Here is an 18,607-nt window from a genome sequence, read left to right as displayed (position 1 = left end):
TCCAGGACAGAGATGAGTGTCAGTCACCTCTGTGTCCCAGCACCTTATTCAGCAGCCCCTGCGCAGTAAGTGTCTAAGAGGCAGGAATGAATAGGAGGAAATCAAAGACTGGAGCTTTTATTTTTTAAATTTTATTTATTTATATTTTTAAATTAATTAATTTATTTATTTTTGGCTGCATTGGGTCTTCATTGCTGCACACAGACTTACTGCGGCGAGCGGGGGCTACTCGTCGCTGCCGTGTGCAGGCTTCTCATTGAGGTGGCTTCTCTTGTTGCAGAGCACCAGCTCTAGGCGCATGGGCTTCAGTAGTTGTGGCACGCGGGCTCAGTAGTTGTGGCTCACGGGCTCTAGAGTGCAGGCTCAGTAGTTGTGGTGCACAGGCTTAGTTGCTCTGCAGCATGTGGGATCTTCCCCAACCTGGGCTCGAACTCGTGTCCCCTGCGTTGGCAGGTGGCTTCTTAACCACTGTACCACCAGGGAAGTCCAAGACTGGAGCTTTTGGAGGAGTGATATTTACATCAAATAATGCTCTGGGACATCAGACTTCCCCTAAGTTCTGTTCTCAGACAAGAGGGAGAGAAGACCCTCTTTTACTTTGATTTGCCTGTGGATTTTTAAAAAATATTTATTTATTTATTTGACTGCACCGAGTCTTAGTTGCGGCACGCGGGATCTTCATAGCTGCATGTGGGATCTTCATTGCAGTGTGCGGGATCTTTAGTTGTGGCATGGGGGATCTTTTAGTTGCAGTATGCAGGATCTAGTTCCCTGACCAGGGATTGAACCCGGCCCCCTGCATTGGGAGCACAGAGTCTTAGCAGCTGGACCACCAGGGAAGTCCCTGCCTGTGGAATTTTCAATGAATAGTTTCCTTACAGGTGAGATGACCAAGTCTATTTCTATATAAACTGTATAGTTCCACATATGAAGACAGAGAACCTTGATAAATCCCAAACTGCCCTCACAAAAACATCTCAAAATAAATCATAACCATTTAAATTTTCCTCCCTGATCTTTCTTTCAGACAATGTTTACCTAATGGCCCTGAAACCAAGCTCCTTTCCTTCTTCCTTTCATATAACATCCATATTTTTAAATGTACACTGTGCTAGTTCATAAAATGAATAAAAAACAGGTCTCTACCCTCAAGGAGTTCACAGTCTCAAAAGAAGAGAAAACCACATAAACATGTAATTTCTGAACAGTGTGAAATGCTATAGGGTAGAGATTCATTCACTGGAAGTGCATTTATTGAGCACCTACAGTGACCAGGGCTGGACCAAGTGCAGTGAGTGCTACAGGAAGCAGGAAGCCAAGCAGGCCTTCAGAGGCTCCAGCCTGTTCTCTTCCTCTACCCACTCATCCCTCCCTTGTTGTCAGTTACCCAGAGCTCCATCTCTAGACTCAGGTACCTAGACCTATTTAATCCAACTGGCAGCTGGATTTTGCCCTTGGATGTCCCACAGGCACTCAGTGTACCTCAAACTGAACTTAACCATTTCCCCCACTTCCTCTTTCCCCTAAAACTCAACTTCTCTTGGACCCACTATCCACCCACGGATCCAAGCCAGACACCTGGATGTCCCTTCAACCCCTCTATCCCCCTCCCCTGCTCACCTCACATGCATCAGTCTCTGTGTCCTGTTAACTACTGCTTCAGGATTTCTCTAATTGACCGCTGTCCTCTCATCCTCCCTGAAGCTCCCCTGGTCCAGGTCCTCATTACCTCTCACCTGGACCATCATGACTTCCTCCTCCTCCTGTTTTCCTGTGATTGAAGAGCAATATGTTCTGAGACCAGACAGAGCAGAGTTAAAGTCCCAGTGCCATCATCTGGGGACCTTTGTCACCCTGGGTAAGTTATTAAACCTCTCCAGACCCCAGTTTTCCCATCCATAAAATGACACCTCCAGGACTGGCCTTGTTGTAAAGATTAAATGAGATGCAACAATTTGATAGGTGACTCACCAACAGTGGTGAGTGAAAGAAACCAGACACAGAAGAATGCATTCATATGATTCTGTTTAAAGGTAGAAACTAAGCAACCTGATAAATAGTGGATAGGGTTGCAAATAAAGGTGGCACTAAGGAAAAACAAGGGAATGATTATATCAAAAGTCAGGGTGGGGCTTCCCTGGTGGCGCAGTGGTTGAGAGTCCGCCTGCCGATGCAGGGGACATGGGTTCGTGCCCCAGTCTGGGAGGATCCCACATGCCGCGGAGCGGCTGGGCCCGTGAGCCATGGCCACTGAGCCTGTGCGTCCGGAGCCTGTGCTCCACAACGGGAGAGGCCACAACAGTGAGAGGCCTGTGTACCGCAAAAAAAAAAAAAAAAAAAAAGTCAGGGTGGTGGTAATGGGGAGCAGGGGTGTGATCAGGGAGGAACACAAATGTGTGGCTTCTGGGATGCCAGCAAGGTTCTTTCTACTTGAGTGAGTGGTGCTTACGAAAGGGTTCTTTTATTTATTTTTATTTATAATTTATCTGTAATTTATTTTTATAACTTTTATAAATATTAAGTTGTACATAAATGTTGTACTTCATCATTTAAAATATTTTTAAAATTCAATGAGATTTTCTATGTAATCTTAATCCAGCAGTCCTCAGAGCACACGAAGAGGTCAAGAAACCATGGTTGCCCGTTCCGATCACTGTGCCCTGTCTCCCTCCCTCCCCCACCAGGCAGCAGATCCCAGGATTGATTCATCCCTGTCCCCAGTGCTCACACAGAGCTTGGCACCTGCAGGCCTCAGGGAGAATGAGCGGAATAGAGGTGACCAGAGTGTAACCACATGTTTTCCCTCTCCCAGGCTGGCAAGGGAGGAGGACCTGGGCCTACTCTGGGAAGAGCACCCAGTTGCCCACACCTCCTGCCTGACCAAGGCCCACTGACAATGGACAAGGGGGAGGAAGACGACGATGAGGAAGCCTGGCTGCAGCTTCGGCCAGTGGAGCCCTTGCCCTCCCAGTGCTGCGGCAGTGGCTGCTCACCCTGCGTGTTCGACCTCTACCAGCGAGACCTAGCAAGTTGGGAGGCAGCCCGAGCCAGCAAGGACAGGAGCCTGCTGAGTGGAGAAGAGACACAGGTGAGGGGGAGCAGCGTCCACCTGGCCTCAGCCCTGTGCAGTGTACCTGCTCGCGGAAGCTTCCTCTGACTCTGTACAGCAGAGAGAAAAGAGTGAGCTTAACGGAAGCAGACTGACCCAGGTTCAAAGCCTGGCCTTGAGCTGGTGAATGGGGCATGGGGCAGGTGGCGAGGGGAGGTCCCAGGAGTGAATTGGGTGTGGGCATTTTACAGGAGAGGGAGATCTGTGAGTCGTGGCATTCAGAGAAGGCTTCCCGGAGGAGGTAGAGGTGGGGTGGAATATTAAGGACAGTGGCCTGAGACTTGGGAGACATGAATTTGAGTCCCTGCTCATGGTGTGACCTTGTACAAATAAGTCACTACCACTCAGGCCTCAGTTTCCCCACATATAAAATAAGGACATTGGATTAGATCATCCATTAGGTCCCATCAATTTCTAAATTGTGCAAATCTGGATTTTAGCAGGTTTGAAGGATGGGTAGGTCTATCATACGTTGGAGATGAGTGTTCTGGATAGAGGGCGCAGCTTGAGCAAATAAAGATTCACAGGTAGGAAGCCACAAGGTATTCTTGGGGGTACAGAGAAAAGTCTGGTGTCTGATGCCTGGGAGATAAAATGAGACTTGGGGCCCATCCACAGGGCCCTTGAGTGTCCAGTTAAGGACCTTGCACTTTATCCTGGGGCTGAGGGGAGCCATACAAGGCTTCAGAGCAGGGTGAGCTCAAGGTAAAGTGTTCTGGCATTCTTAGAGCCTGAAAGGGAAGTAAGGTGGGACTACGCTATTACAGAGAAAACTTATTGGCCTTGAAAGCCTCTCCTTGTGGGGAGGATGCCCATGGATGCTTGCATGTCTCTTGAGTCCCAGCTTCTAGCTGTTGAATCTTTTCCCGTTGCAGAGCTGTCCCTCCAAGCTGAGCCCAGAGACCTTCCTAGCCTTCTGCATCAGTGCCACGGACAGACTCACTAAGGACACCTACCTTGTCCGGTTTGCATTACCTGGGAACAGCCGGCTCGGCTTGCGGCCTGGCCAGCACCTCATCCTACGGTACACTCAGGTAGTGGGAGGACCCAGGCTTTGCAGCCCTGCTCTGCCATTTGCTAGCTGTGTGGTCTAGGGCAACTTGCTTAACCTTCCTTAAACCTCCATTTGTCATCTTCAGAATAAACATAGTAATACATGACTCAGAGGGCTCTTGGAATTGAACTAGATAATGCATTTTCATAATAAATAATAATAACAGTAACAGCAAACACTTTTTTAGCACTTAGTATCCAAGGCACAGTTCTGTGTGCTCATATGTATAAGCTCATTCATCCCTCACAAAATCCTGTGTGGTAGACACCATTGTCATGCCCCAGAGGAAACTGAAGTCAGAGAGGTTTAGTAACTTCCCCAAGATCACACAGTTAGGAAATGTTGGAGCCAGGATTTGAAAGCAAGCAGTGTGGCTCCAGAGCTTGTGGTATTAACCTCATATGATTAGCACCAGATGATAGAGAAGACACTGTTGTTGAAAATAAGGGAGTTTCCCAGTATCACACAGCTAATAAGGATTCAAACCCAAACAGCCCGCCTCCTGAGTTACACCCTTCATTCCTCTGAACTTCCCTCTTCCTTCCAGCTTACTTTTGTACTCTTCTCCCACCTTGATCCCCACCTCCACCTACACAGGGACAGGACCCTTTGGGACCTCCAGATGGAGGTGACTGCCAGGCATTTTACTCTCTGGGTCTGAAGCTCAGCAGAGAAATCTGAGCTGCAGACGTGGATCTGGGAATCATCCAGGTATATTGTTATGGATGGCATTTGGGAGCATGTGGGGCATGGAAAGAGGGAGGGAGGTAGGACCGAACCCTGGCAACTCCAGCATTTATGGTGTTGGCAAGAGGAGGCAGAGCCATCAAAGGAGACGGAAAGTCTAGCCAGTACTTGCCTCGCACTGACCCCTGGTGTTTGTGCCCAGCTTGTTCTGGCCTGTGGCCTGGCTGACGGTCCTTAAAGGTCACTGTTCCAGTGGACAAGAGGGGCCACAGGACAGGTCACAGCCCCAAGCAACCCTCCATCCATAAGTCAGGGATGCCCAGAACTACCTGCCTCTAGTCTGGCCCCTCTCTGTCACTCCAGTGACATTCCTAACACATGCAGCTGACCACATCCCTCCTCATTCAGCCCCCTTCTGGTACTCCACAGTGCCTCCCCAGTGACACTGTAACCCAAGGCCCCAGCCTCCTTGCCCAGCAAGTTCTTCTCCACACCCCCCCAACCACCCCCATACGTGCCCCTTGTTCCAGCCCCGAGGTCCACTCGCCAGTTCCTGGCTTGCCCTACATTATCCTACCTCTAAGCCTTTGCAGGCTGTTCCCTCTGCCTGGAATTACTTTACTTCCTGCCCATTGTTACCTGTTAGTGGCCTGCTTGTCCTTTAAGACCTTCTGAGCTCAAGGCCTTCTGAGGTTCCCTAGGTGAGAGTGCCTGTCACTTTTACCCCTGTCATAGCAAATGTCACAGTGCCCTTTGCATCCGAGCCATGCCATATGTTCTGTTTGTTATTTCCTTGTTTTTTCTGTAAGCATTTATTGAATATTTCTGCCCAACTTTTGATACATTGGGACAGGCCTTTTTAATCTTTGCATACCTCAAAGAAGAAAATTTTGTACATAGTAGGGCTCAAGAGAGGAGTGCTTAGGTGCTCCAGGGAAGCTCTGAGTAGTGGTAAGGAACCCAGACCTGGAGGCAGACACAGCTACAGATGAATTCTAGCTGTGTGACCTCAGGCAGGTGACATCCCTTCTCTAAGCCTTGGTTTCCTCATTTTGGTTATTGTTTGAAATAAATGAGATACTGCATATAGTATACTTGGTGCATCATAGGCATTTACTACAACATGGCTGCTCTTATTATTACTCACGATCGTGCTCCTGGCCCCCTTGTTGATAACCCTGGAGGGGATTCATGCATGGGGTCAGGCTTTGGACTAGGGCACCCTTGAGGATCCTTTCACTTCTGATGCTCCTGGCATGTGGTCGTGTTTGATAAATGTTAAACGCTTGTTAAATATAGTTATTTTTATCTTGATCATTCTGTGGTCGAGGAGAGGTCAGGAAAAACCCCAGTGATGTCCTAAAATAGCTCACATCATCAGTGTACTTTTTTTTTTTAATTTATTTTGGCTGCGTTGGGTCTTCATTGCTGTGCGTGGCCTTTCTCTAGTTGCAGTGAGCGGGGGCTACTCTTTGTTGCGGTGCGCGGGCTGCTCATTGCGGTGGCTTCTCTTGTTGTGGAGCACGGGCTCTAGGCGCGCGGGCTTCAGTAGTTGTGGCTCGCAGGCTCTAGAGCACAGGCTTAGAAGCTGTGGTGCACTGGCTTAGTTGCTCCGTGGCATGCGGGATCTTCCCAGACCAGGGCTTGAACCCGTGTCCCCTGCGTTGGCAGGTGGATTCTTAACCACTGCGCCACCAGGGAAGCCCATCAGTGTACTTTTTGAAGCACTTTTTCATCTGTGACCCCTGTGGAGCTACACAGCAGGGGCATAGACAGTTGTCCCCATTTTACAGAAGGGGCAGCTGAGGGTTTAAATGACCTGCCCAGGGTCTCACAGCCAGCACGTGGCAGTGGGGGGAGCCCAGTGCTCTTTTCTTCTGCTCCATCTTGCCTGCCCCTCAATGAGGACCACTGGGGATGACTGGGCCCCCACCTTCACTTTCACCAGCCTGGCACAGATTCGGTACTCTAAGGGTTTGTTGAATAACTGGCTGACTGCCTGACTGAGTGCTTCTCTTTCCCAGAGGGATAGTAGATGGCTTAGAAATTCAGAGAGCCTATACGCCCATCAGCCCTGCCAACGCAAAAGGATACTTTGAAGTTTTAATCAAGGTGAGCCAACTCACACGGATGCTCTAAGAGGCTGTGGACTGGACCTCCATTTGCCAGCTTGGTCAGGGTGGGGCACTGCCCTGTGACATGGGAAAAGCCAGCGCTCACATGGGAGGAGGCTGGCTTGAGGGAAGAGCAAGGACAATGAAAGAGACCTTTTCTCATCTCCTCTCCTGGGGAAAGGAGGCTACTGGTCCACCAACAGAGGGCATGTTCCTGATAGATTTTATGGAAAACAGGCTTGGACTGAGAAAAGTAAAGCTGTTCCTCCTCACCTTCTTCCCTATTGATGAAGTGTAAGCACTGAGCCGGGAAAAGGGGAACCAAGTCATGTGCACCTACTGTGTGCTGGGCACGGGTGTCCAGGGAGAGTCAGACACGGTGCCCGCCCTCAGACAGGGGCCAGACTGGGACAGTACAAGGTGGTAGATGCTGTGACAGGAGGCCTCAACCCAACTCAGGGCAGCTGGGGCTGCAGGGAAGGTGAGCTGGGCTTCCCAGATGAAGCTGTGTGTCTGAGCTGTATGTTTAAGCTCAGGAGTGGGAAGGAAGCTCTGAGTGCTGTATCGGCACGTACAGTGGCAAAGGAGGCATGATTTGGGGAACTGTTAGTCATTTGTCCTGGAACACTTTTGTAGGCAAAAGATGGGACATGGAGGACCTTGGGGGCCAAAGTAACATGAAATCATCTCACAGGTGGGTTGGCAGGGGTCGGGGCATTTGAGTTGGGCCTTGAGGGAGGAATACAAGTTAGCAGTGGCATTCCAGGGGGACGGATAACCGAAGGCAGGGAGGGGTGAAATAGAGCAGGGTCTTCTGGGAACTGTACCCAATCTGAGTGGCGGGAGGAGAGTTGCTTGTAGGGGCAGCCGAGATGGGTGGGGAAATTGGCAGAGATGAGATGAACAAAGTGGGCTGGATGCAAAATATCCCAGAGACCCAAGGAATAGGCAACAAATGTATAAGACGTCATGAAGGTCCAATTATGTGCAAAAACAATTAGGTTGAACTGCGTGAAATTACTGACATGCTAACATTTTCGACTCACAGAAACAGCAGTTTCATATGGGTCAGCCTAATACATAGCTCTAGATCATTTCCCAAACGGAATCCTAGGGGACACCTATATTTAGGAATAGTTTTCACATCCTTTGTCTCCCTTGTAGGACAGGAATTATCCCCATTTCACTGATAAGCAAACTGAGGCCCCAGGAGGGCCTGAGGCTCCCCAGGTAGTAAGAAGTACAGCTGGAAGGTGAGCCCTGGCCTTCTGACTCCAGGTCCCCAGCACTGTCTCTGGCTCCCAACCATCCCCGCCTGCCTTCAGAGCTGGAGTATTTATTCCCTCACACATAAGCTTGGATGGGATCCCTTTTCCACGCAACTGTTTGTCTGGGAGATTCCACAAATCCTCTCCAAATGGCCTGCTTCCCCAAGCTGCTTGTCTGGGTGTGTTGCTATTGAAAGGGTAAGCCTGGAGACAGTTCTTCAGGGCAGCTGGATTTCTCCCAGCTGCAAGGCTGATTTTCTCCTTCGTTTACCGGAAAGCCTCTCTTTAGAGAGATGCTTAATTATCCCTAAGCCGCTGGCTGGGAAGATCTGGAAATGTCTTTGCAAATTGGGAAGGCAGGCGGGTTTTGTAAGGTTTACCCTCCCATGTAGATGGAAAGGAGGAGCTCTCATTTCTCTGGCACCTTCTGGGCACCAGGTACTGCTTCTAGCTCTTTATTTTAATTATCTCGTTTCAACCTCATAATCACCCTGCAGAGTAGATCATATTCTCCCCATTTTACAGATGAAGAAACTGAAGCCCAGAGAGATGATGTCATTGTCCCAAGGTCCCTGGGGTGATATGATCTCAAGTGGAAGAACAAGTTCAGTGTCAGTTCTGTTTAACAAGTGTGTATTGAGCATTTACTCTGTGCCAGGCTCCGTGTGGGTGCCAGAGGCACAGAAAAATCCTTCCTTTCTCCTTGAGTGCTATCTGTGCCATAGGGCCCCTAAGGCCACCCCTGGGGCTGTGCCTTCCCGAGACTGGGGCCGCAAAACAAGGTGTGCGCTGAAATACAGCCTCCAGCAACTTAGGAGAAAAACTGTAGCCTCCTCCCCAGACCTCTTCAGGTAAGCGGAAGACTTCCCTTGCTTTATGCATGTGGTGCCCCAGGAAGGCTGCAGCCCCAGCCTGGTGCCTGAAGTAGCTGTGGGTGCTCAAAAGCATGTCTGGTGACCAAAGCCCAGTCTCTCCTTCAAGCCTGGTTATAATTTCTCCAGACACCCTTCCTGGGCTGTCTTACCCCTGACCATACCACACCTGATGCCCAGAATTCTCTCTGCCCTCCTTCCCACATCCCCAGTGAGTTTGAGTCTACCCAGCCTTCAAGGTCCAGCTTAGCTTTCCCCTCCAGGAAGCTGTCCTCGATCCCACTCCATTGGAAGTGACTGCACCTCCTCAGGGCTCTCCTAGCACTTAATCCTTCTCACGGGGGGTTGGGTGGTCTCTACCTTTTATATGTCTGAGACTTAGGTCCCTCTTAGATTGTGAGCTCCTTAAAGGGAGGGCCTGAATCTGGGTTCATTCATTCATTCATTCATTCATTCAGATGTTTAAGTCCTTTCCATGACTCAGGCACTGGCTGCCTCCATGGAGCTTAAGGTCCAGCTGTCTCCCCTGCAGCCCCAGCCTGGTGCCTGACAGGGTCAGGGCAGTGTGCACTTCCCCCATGGAAGAATCCCCTCCACAATCTTCACTTTTTTCATCCAGCCAGAAGACAGTGCAGGGATATGCAGAGATTGCAAATGAGGCGGACTCCAGCCCATAAATATATTTGGTCTTGGCCTGCACAGTGTTTTAAAATTTTGAATTAATTGCCAACATTTCAAAAATGGGAAAATTTTCACAAAAATATGTATTTCCTGCCCCTCTTAGAGAGTCAGAAGATCTGGCATCGCTGGCCCCACGGACTGTGTACTGGAATTTGCAGAGTGGTTTCCTCCTTTAGAAAGAGTATTCACTCACCAATTTACTGTAGTCCCCACCACTCACTCTTGTCTCCCTGATGCTGAGACTGTTAGTTGCCATCAATCATCTCATACCCAGTTCTTCACTCAGTTATGTTACCCACATGGCCATTGTAGTTATTTGGTTTGAGACCTCTGTAGTTAAGGCCGTAGGTCTTATGGATTCTCATCCCAGTCTTACCATTTACCTTCTGTGTAAGCTTCTTGGCCTCATCTGAAAACAGGGAACGACAGTACCAACTTCATGGATAATTAGGATTAAATGACACAACACGTGTAAAGCACTGGGAGTGCAGGAAGGGCTCCACTTTCGAGGCTGATGTGGTTTGTATTGGCAACATGTGCCTGTCTTAATGAGGTCTCCCTTCGTTTCCTCCCAGTGCTACCAGACAGGGCTGATGTCCCAGTATGTGGAGTCCTGGAAAGCAGGAGACACGGCTTTCTGGCGAGGACCTTTCGGAGGCTTCTTCTATAAACCAAACCAGGTCAGTGCCCGCACTGAGTCCTCAGGAGACCCCTCCCAGCTTAGCTTCCAGGAATGTGGTTCTCATGTTTCAGGCCATAGAATCTCACTGTGCCATTCTTCTTGAGCCCAAACCTAATCCCAAGAGTATCCTTGGGGTTGGACATGGGAGGAGGTGGGAATAGGCACTAAGAAACAAAACTGCCTGCCCATGTTCCAGAACCATCCTTGCCTGCCCATTGCTTGGAAAAATTCAGACTATGAGCTAGGTATTTAGGGTCCTTATGCCATCTGACTCTCAGATATCTTTCCAGTTTCACGTTCCATTTACAAGACTATGAGACCACTCCCTAAATACACCCTGTGTCTCACTGCTTGGGAACCCCCTGCTTCCCAACCCAAAGGCTCTTCCCCTCATCTTCACGGCATGTTCACATCCTCCCCTGACATTCCCAGGAAGAATCAGTAATTTCTCATCGGTTGGTGCATATCTGGAAAGCAGTTTGACAGTATGCACTGGGAGTCTTAGGAATCTTCACACCCTTGACCCAGTGCTTCCACTTCTGAAGTCTGTCCTATGGAAAGAATCCAAAATGCTGCCTCTTGCACATGTTCATTGCGGCTTTATCTATAATAGCAAGAAGTTGGAGACAACTGAACATCCAACAACAGAACAGTTAAGTACACTGGGTTACAGATACGTGATAGACTATTATTTTGGATTTTAAAATTATGTTTATAAATGATGTTAATGCTTAAGCTGTAAGATCAAGTGACAAACACTAGGTAAACTGAATATACAATGTTAGGAAACTAAGTTAAATTGCACAGAAAATATATATATATTTTTAAAGAATTCCTTTTCTTTCTTCCTTCCTTCCTTCCTTCCTTCCCTCCCTCCCTCCCTCCCTCCCTCCTTCCTTCCTTCTTTCCTTCCTTCCTCACCGCATGGCATGTGGGATCTTAGTTCCCTAACCAGGGATTGAACCCAGGCCCCCTGTGGTGGAAGTGCAGAGTCTTAACCACTGGACCACCAGGGAAGTCCCCAGAAAAAATATTTTTTTAAAAAAAGCAATAAAGTGTTAGCAGCTCTGGGTAGTGGAATTATGGGTGATTTTTATTTTCTTCATTATGTTTTCCAAATTATCCATAATGAGTACCTGTTACCTTTATAATTAGGAAAACAAAGCAAAACAAAAACAATGGAAAAGAACAAATCATTTTTCCTCTCCATTCTTTTTTTTTAATTGAAGTACAGTTGATTTACAATGCTGTGTTAGTTTCAAGTGTACAGCAAAGTGATTCAGTTATACATACATATATATGTATACACACACACACACACACACACACACACACACACATATACATCTATTCTTTTTCAGATTCTTTTCCCTTATAGGTTATTACAAAGTATTGAGTATAGTTCCCTGTGCTATACAGCAGGTCCCTGTTGGTTATCTGTTTTATATACGGTAGTGTATATATGTTAATCCCAAACTCCTAATTTATCCCTCTTCTCCCTTCCCCTTTGGTAACCATAAGTTTTTTTTCTATGTCTGTGGGTCCATTCTTTTTGTTTTATTTAAAAATAGCTATTATTGGTATTTTCCTTACTACAAATGCAGTACCTGTTCATTACCAAAAAAAAATTCAGCAGATATAAAGAAGCTAAAAGAGACTTCCCTGGTGGTCCAGTGGTTAAGACTCTTCACTTCCACTGGCAGGGGGCACAGGTTCGATCCCTGGTCGGGGGTGTTCCGCATGCTGCCTGGCACAGGCAAAATAAATTTTTTAAATAAAAATAAATAAATAAAGAAGCTAAAAGAAGAAATAAAGAATACCTGCAGGCCATCTTCCTGGACATACCTTGGCATACCTTACTACCTTGGCATCCACAGACCCCACTGGAAAGCCCTGCACTTCCTGTCTGGGAGGGTGTAGGGCCCAGCCATGAGGGAAAAGACATGGTGTGTCACACATGAACACCTGGCTGCTGAAACTGTGGCTACGGCTTGGCTCTGCTCCTGTGAGGATGCTGGGATGCAGCCCAGTCTTGCCACTCTGCAGCCATCTTCAATGCAGATGGATCACGTCAGCCCTGAGACATTCCACAGACTATCATAGGTATTCACCCAGGGCCAGGCCAGTGCTGGACCCTGGGGGCTCAGAGGTGGGTCAGATGAGTCCTGTCCTCCAGAAGCTCACAGTCTGATGGGGAGACAGGCCCACAAATAAATGACAACAACACAGTGTGACAAGTGTGAAGAGAGATGCACAGAGGGCTGTGGGAACACAGGAAGGACCCCTCACCTGCCCCTGGCTCAGAGAGGGCTCCCCAGAGGAGAGCCTGAGCAGTGATGGGAGAAAGGGGGAGCGTGGCACACCCCGTGACTGGGAGGCTGGGAGAGAATGAACACAGGACAGGATGATGGGCTAGCAGTAGGGCTCAGTGAGGGAAGGAATCTAATTGTATTAAGCCCCATGCTCCATACCAGGCACTTGATTATTTTTTAAATTTTATTTTAGAATTTATTTTATTTTATGTATTCGGTTTTTTTGGCTGCATTGGGTCTTTGTTGCTGCACGTGGGCTTTCTCTCTAGTTGCGGTGAGCGGAGGCTACTCTTCGTTGCACTGTGGTGGCTTCTCGTTGCGGAGCATGGGCTCTGGGTGCGTGGGCCTCAGTAGTTGCGGCATGCGGGCTCAGCAGTTGCAGCTCGTGGGCACTAGAGCACAGGCTCAGTAGTTGTGACGCACGGGCTTAGTTGCTCCGCGACATGTGGGATCCTCCTGGACCAGGGATCGAACCTGTGTCCCCTGCACTGGAAGGCAGATTCTTAACCACCGCACCACCAGGGAAGTCCCATACCGGGCACTTTATGTCATCTCTTTAATCCTCATGACAGTTCTGAGATAGGTGCTATTCTGGGGAGGTGCTGTTATTTTCTTACCAGTGAAGAAACCAAGGCTCAGAGAGGTGAAAGAACGTGCCCAGATCGCGTGACTGGGGGTTTTCCTGCAGATCTGCCAGACTCCTGATAGTCCAGGAAGCATTCCATGCAGTAGTGTGGTGTGCAGTGGCTGTCACTAAAGCTGGTGAACACTCAGACTGCGCACAGGGGCCTAATCTCTAGAAGGATGTCGGTGAATACCTCACTGTGCGGGTCAGGCACTAACCTTCTAGGCACTGATCTTAAAGAGGCCTAGAGCCAGGAAACAGGTTTGGTGATGGGGAGCTGATGGAACAGGTGCCTCTGGGGAGCTCACTTTGATTGCCTGGCTCTCTGTGCCAGGCACTGAGGTATAGTATCTCATTTAGTCCAGAGATGAGCAGGCTCAGGGTCCAAGCCAGGGGCCTCCGATCTCTGCAGGGTTGCCCCGGGGCAGAGGAAGCAGCCTGGAGGGCAGGGCTGGGATGGCAGTGGGAGAGCCAAGCTTTGGTGGGAACAGGTGTCAGCTCAGTGTCAGGTGGGAAGCCTTCCCTGGCAAGGGGAGTCAGTCTGTAATGGAGCAGACTTCCTTGGGAGGTAGTGGACTACCTATCAGCAGAACTATGTAAGCAGAATCCCGAGGGGATGCTTTAGAAGGCAGCCAAGCCACTTGCAGGATGACTGCACCATCAGGTTCCCTTTCAGCCTCCAGATTCCATGATTTCTGTTCCATAGACCTCATAAGCTGTAGCCTTTCACAGGCAAGGATGGTTTTCTGGAGGAGGTAGAGAGGTGAACTCAGATAGGTGGGACACCCAGGAAGGGCAGTGCCATCCAGTTCAGACAAGCCCAAGAAAAGCCCCCGTACTGGATGGCTGGGGTCAGACCCCTTCCCAGCCCACCCCTGTCATATACCGTCCTCTTTGCTAGTATGGTGAGCTCCTCATGCTGGCTGCTGGCACTGGCCTGGCCCCCATGGTGCCCATCCTGCAGAGCATCACAGACAACGCAGAGGATGAGACCTTCATCACCCTGGTCGGCTGCTTCAAGACCTTTGAGGGCATCTACCTGAAAACCTTCCTCCGGGAGCAGGCTCGTTTCTGGAATGTCCGCACCTTCTTTGTACTCAGCCAGGTGAGCCCAGGGGGATGATTTCCTTCCCTGATTGAGACTCTACTGTCCCCTGCACCTGTCTTGAGGACATGCTGTGGGCTCTCTGCCCTGTGCCGTAATAGTCATCCCTGCCACTGGTGGAACCCCCAGTGTGTGCCTGGCAAGGAAGGCAGGTGTTGCCGTGTTCATTATGCAGATGAGGAAACTGACGCTCAGAGGTGAAGGCACCAGCTGGTGTCGTGCTGCCAGACAGGGTGAAGCCAGGATACGAACCCGAGACTGTCTGCTTCCAGAGCGCCAGCTCTCACCCACCATGGTTTGCTGCCTGCCATCCACCCTCTGGCATCCTCTGTTGTATGGGCGGGGGGCCTGGTTGTAGAATCAGTGGGCCAGGCACAGACGTCCTCTGGCTGTGATAACTCCTTGAGGCAGGGACCACGTGTCTGGATCACCACGCTTTCAATGCTTTGCACAGCACCAGGCATGGAGTAGGCACTCACCCGGGCAATGGCTGGTGGAGTAAACCGGGTCCAGTTCACTGCATTTGTTAGGGTCTTTTCCACATCACCTTGTTCCCACCTGGGAACAAAGCTGCTTTCAAATCCTCCAAGTTACAGCCACTCTAGCTGGAAGCAGCTTTGCCTCCTGAGCCCTCTTCCCTCTGGTTCCCCACCCCCTCCATTCATTCAAGCCACCCCTCTGGGCCCTCCCCACAGGGCCGCAGTGTAGAGGGCTGTCTTGCCCCTTACCTCAAGCCAGGCCCTCAGCTATCTTTGTTCACTGGCCTTCGCCTAGTCTGTAGCTTTATTTCTCTTTCCTGCACGCCCTGGGTTGAGGTTCCCTGCTGGTGCCTCCCCTCCATTCTCTTGGTCAGGGTCCGCCTCATTACCCTGTACTTTGGAGCACCCTTGTCATAAGTTTCCTCTTGAGACAGCTTTAGAGTGTCCCTAAAGACTTACATGATCCTCGACATTTTGGCTGGGTAGGGGAGGGTATCAGGAAACCAGAGGTCCTGAGGTCTCCGGGGCCAGAGTCCACAGGCCTGTGCTTGGGGCAGAACGTTCTGTGGCGTGAACACCGAGAGGGTCGTGCTTGGTGACCATTAGCAGCGACAGCAGTGCCCAAGGTCAGGGATGAAGCAGAGGGCTAAGGTACAGCCGAGGGGAGAGGGGCGAGGGAAGGGCCACTCCTGCCGGGAGCACGCTCAGCCCTACCTAAGAGCTGGTCGGGGAAGGTGGCAGGAAGGCAGGCACCTGGCAGAATTGCCCTGGCGGTTGGCCAGCCTTCCTTTCCCCCACCATGTGCCAGGTGCCAGGGATTTAAAAACGAAAATGGAACGTCCCTGGCAGTCCAGTGGTTAAGATTCTGTGCTTCCACTGCAGGGGACGGGGGTTCGGTGCCTGGTCAAGGAACTAAGATCCCACATGCCACACAGGGCGGCCAAAAATAAATTTTTTAATAAATAAAAATAAAAATGAAGATGACCTCTTACTGCCCTCCAGGTGCTCATCTATATATGTGGAGACAGCCACGGAGATGGCTGACAAGGGCTCCCCTTCATCGAGCACTTTCTCTGTGCCTAGCACTGTTCTAAGCTCTTCATGTGTACTCACTCATTTAATCCCCACCACCATCTTAGGAGGCTTTTACTGCCATCATGACCTTTTAATAGATGTGGAACCTGAGCCACAGAGAGGTTAAGAACCTTGCCCAAGGTAACACAGCAAGTTGGTGGCGAGGCCATGCTCTTATTGCTTGTCAGTGTAAGACAGCACAGGGATAGGTGCTGTGGAGGGTGTTCAGGGCGCTGGAGGCAAGCAGAGAGGGCTTCACAGAGGAGATGGCATTGGAGCCCGGGCTTGAGGGCAGAGTTAAAGTTCACAAGCAATAGGGGACCTTCTACCCTGGGCTGGGGCTTTGATGAGGCCAGTGCCCTGCGGTTGGGCAGGCGAGTGGGCTGGCTGTCAATAGCTGGGGAAGGTGAGGGATGGTGGAGTGAGAGGTGCCTCCTGCCTGTCCATGCTTCCTCCACTCCGGGTGCTGCCTGGGCCATAGCGACAGCATCATCAAGGATCTCCCTGCTCCAGCCACTCCTTGATGATTTGTCCTTCATCCTGCAGCCAGAAGGGCAGCTCTGACCACATCACTGCCCTGCTTCCTGTCCTTCCCTAGCTCCCCTCCGCTCTCAAGGCTATGTGCCAGCCCTCCATGGTCTCGCCTTCCGGCCCACTCCGGCTGCATGCTGCGTTCTGGTGTCACTGGTCTGCCTGTGGTCGCAAGTGCTCTGTGCTTTTCTGGCTCCTGGGTCTCTGCTCATATGGTTCCCCCTGCCAGGCACACTTTTTCCCACTTCTTCACCTAACGCCCACTCATCCCTCGCATCTCTCTGCTAAGGTGTAATTCCATCCTGGGAACTTTCCCTGAGCCTCCAGGCTGGTGTAGATGTTTCTGCTGTCACGGCCCAGGCTCTGCTTCCTAGCACCCACCCCACTGCATCATCATTGTTTATGGGTCCCCTCCCCACTTGAGCAGCAACCAGACCCCATGCATCTCTGGGTGCACAGTCAAGGTCAGCCGCACTGAACCTAACTGGCCTAGGGGGATCGGGCATTGGGAAGGAGGGGCAAGGCCAACGGGCCCTACTCGTTCCTGCCCTCGAGGGCCCATTGGGCAGGTCAGAGCGCGAAGGGCACGCGAGAAGACGCAGAGCATCAGAGAGTGTCCCCGGTCAGCAGCACAGCACTGCCCCCAGAGGCCCTCGGGGTCTGATGAGCTCTGTGAGTGCGCCTGAGATTTGAGGCCTGCATTCATGGAGCCTCTCTCAGCGCTTCCCCATCCGCTGTGCTCATCTCAGTAGCTCAGAGAGGTCATGGCTCCTCACCAGAAAATGGTGGCAAAGCTTGGATTCCAACCCCAACCCCTCTCTCTCCATCCTGTCTCGCTGCTTGGCCCCAGGAACCAGAAGTTCATCTCAATAGGGTCTGCAGAGATGATAGTCCTGTTCTGTTGCGGGTTCTGTTTTGTTTTGGACGCTGGTTACATGATTTCTTCTCTTTGTTAAAATTCTCCAAACTATATAAACTTTACGATTTTTATACATATGTTATACTCCAATAAAATGTTTACTTAAAAGATATTCTTCCAAGTAGTGGAGATTTTCTTCTGTGGCCCTGGGAATGAAAGCCACAAGCTAAGTCTAGAGAGGCAGAAAGAGAAGGAGCCTGGGGCATTGCACACCCCCAGAATACTACCTCTAGCCTTTTCATGTGAGAGAAATAAACCCTTCTCTTGGTTAGGGCACTGCAGCCCGGGATCTCTGATACACACAGCCAGATGGGGCCAGGAACCCTGTCTGTTTAGGGCAGCTGCCGTATCCCCATTGCCTAGCACCGGGCCAGGCACAGAGTCACTCAGTAAACATTTGTTAACTCAACAAGCTAATTGAAATCTTAAATGAACAAAAGTTATGCTCCGAGGGTGATGGTGATGGATAACCTTGGAAAGATGCTAGGAGACCCACAGTCATGGTGAGAAAACATTCCCTCCAGAGTGACAGGTGCAGTGGCCCCAGGTTCTGGTCCTGCTGCTGCCCCTGTGTCATTGTGTGCCCTGAGAGGCATCCCTCCTCCCTGTGCATCAGCTGTTGTGGAGGATAACTACCTACCCACAGGCTTCTGTGAGGGTGATTTGAGTCGCAGTGTGAGGAAGTGCCTGGCCCGTGGTGGGGTTGGGTGAAGGTTGGCTTCCCACCCCCTCTGCCTCAGTGTCCTTGTTGGCCAGAGAGGAGCTGACCATGTGAACTCTGAGGACCCCCAGTAGTCACCCCCACTGTTTCTCATCCTCCCAGGAGAACTCCCTAGAGCAGCTTCCCTGGAGTTACCGGGACAAGACCCACTTTGGCCGCCTGGGCCAGGACCTGATTGAAGAGCTGGTCGGCTCCTGTCGGAGAAAGCCGTTTGCATTGGTCTGTGGCTCAGCCGAGTTTACCAAGGACGTGGCCGGGTACTTGCTGAGCGCAGGCCTGGCCGAGGACTCCTACTTCCTCTTCTAGGCCTGGCCTCCCTTCTAAAGCTCAGGCCAGGGGCCTGGCACTGGGATGCAGGAAGGGACACAGACTGG

At 50.5% G+C, this 18,607-nt stretch overlaps 1 protein-coding gene across 1 annotated transcript; it reads left to right on the top strand.

Annotated features, from left to right (window-relative positions):
* Positions 1 to 2,896: 2,896 nt before the first annotated feature.
* CYB5RL (cytochrome b5 reductase like) lies at positions 2,897 to 18,539 on the top strand. Its single transcript, XM_065894241.1, has 6 exons — positions 2,897 to 3,088; positions 3,985 to 4,133; positions 6,875 to 6,962; positions 10,361 to 10,465; positions 14,306 to 14,509; positions 18,336 to 18,539. The coding sequence occupies exons 1-6, from the start codon at positions 2,897 to 2,899 to the stop codon at positions 18,537 to 18,539; spliced, it is 942 nt and encodes a 313-aa protein (XP_065750313.1).
* The last annotated feature ends 68 nt before the right edge of the window (positions 18,540 to 18,607 follow it).

Source organism: Phocoena phocoena, chromosome 1 (assembly GCF_963924675.1).
Source record: "Phocoena phocoena chromosome 1, mPhoPho1.1, whole genome shotgun sequence".
NCBI classification, from domain to species: domain Eukaryota; kingdom Metazoa; phylum Chordata; class Mammalia; order Artiodactyla; family Phocoenidae; genus Phocoena; species Phocoena phocoena.
The sequence above is the reverse complement of the archived record's forward strand: the minus strand, read 5'-3'. Positions and strand labels throughout refer to the sequence as shown.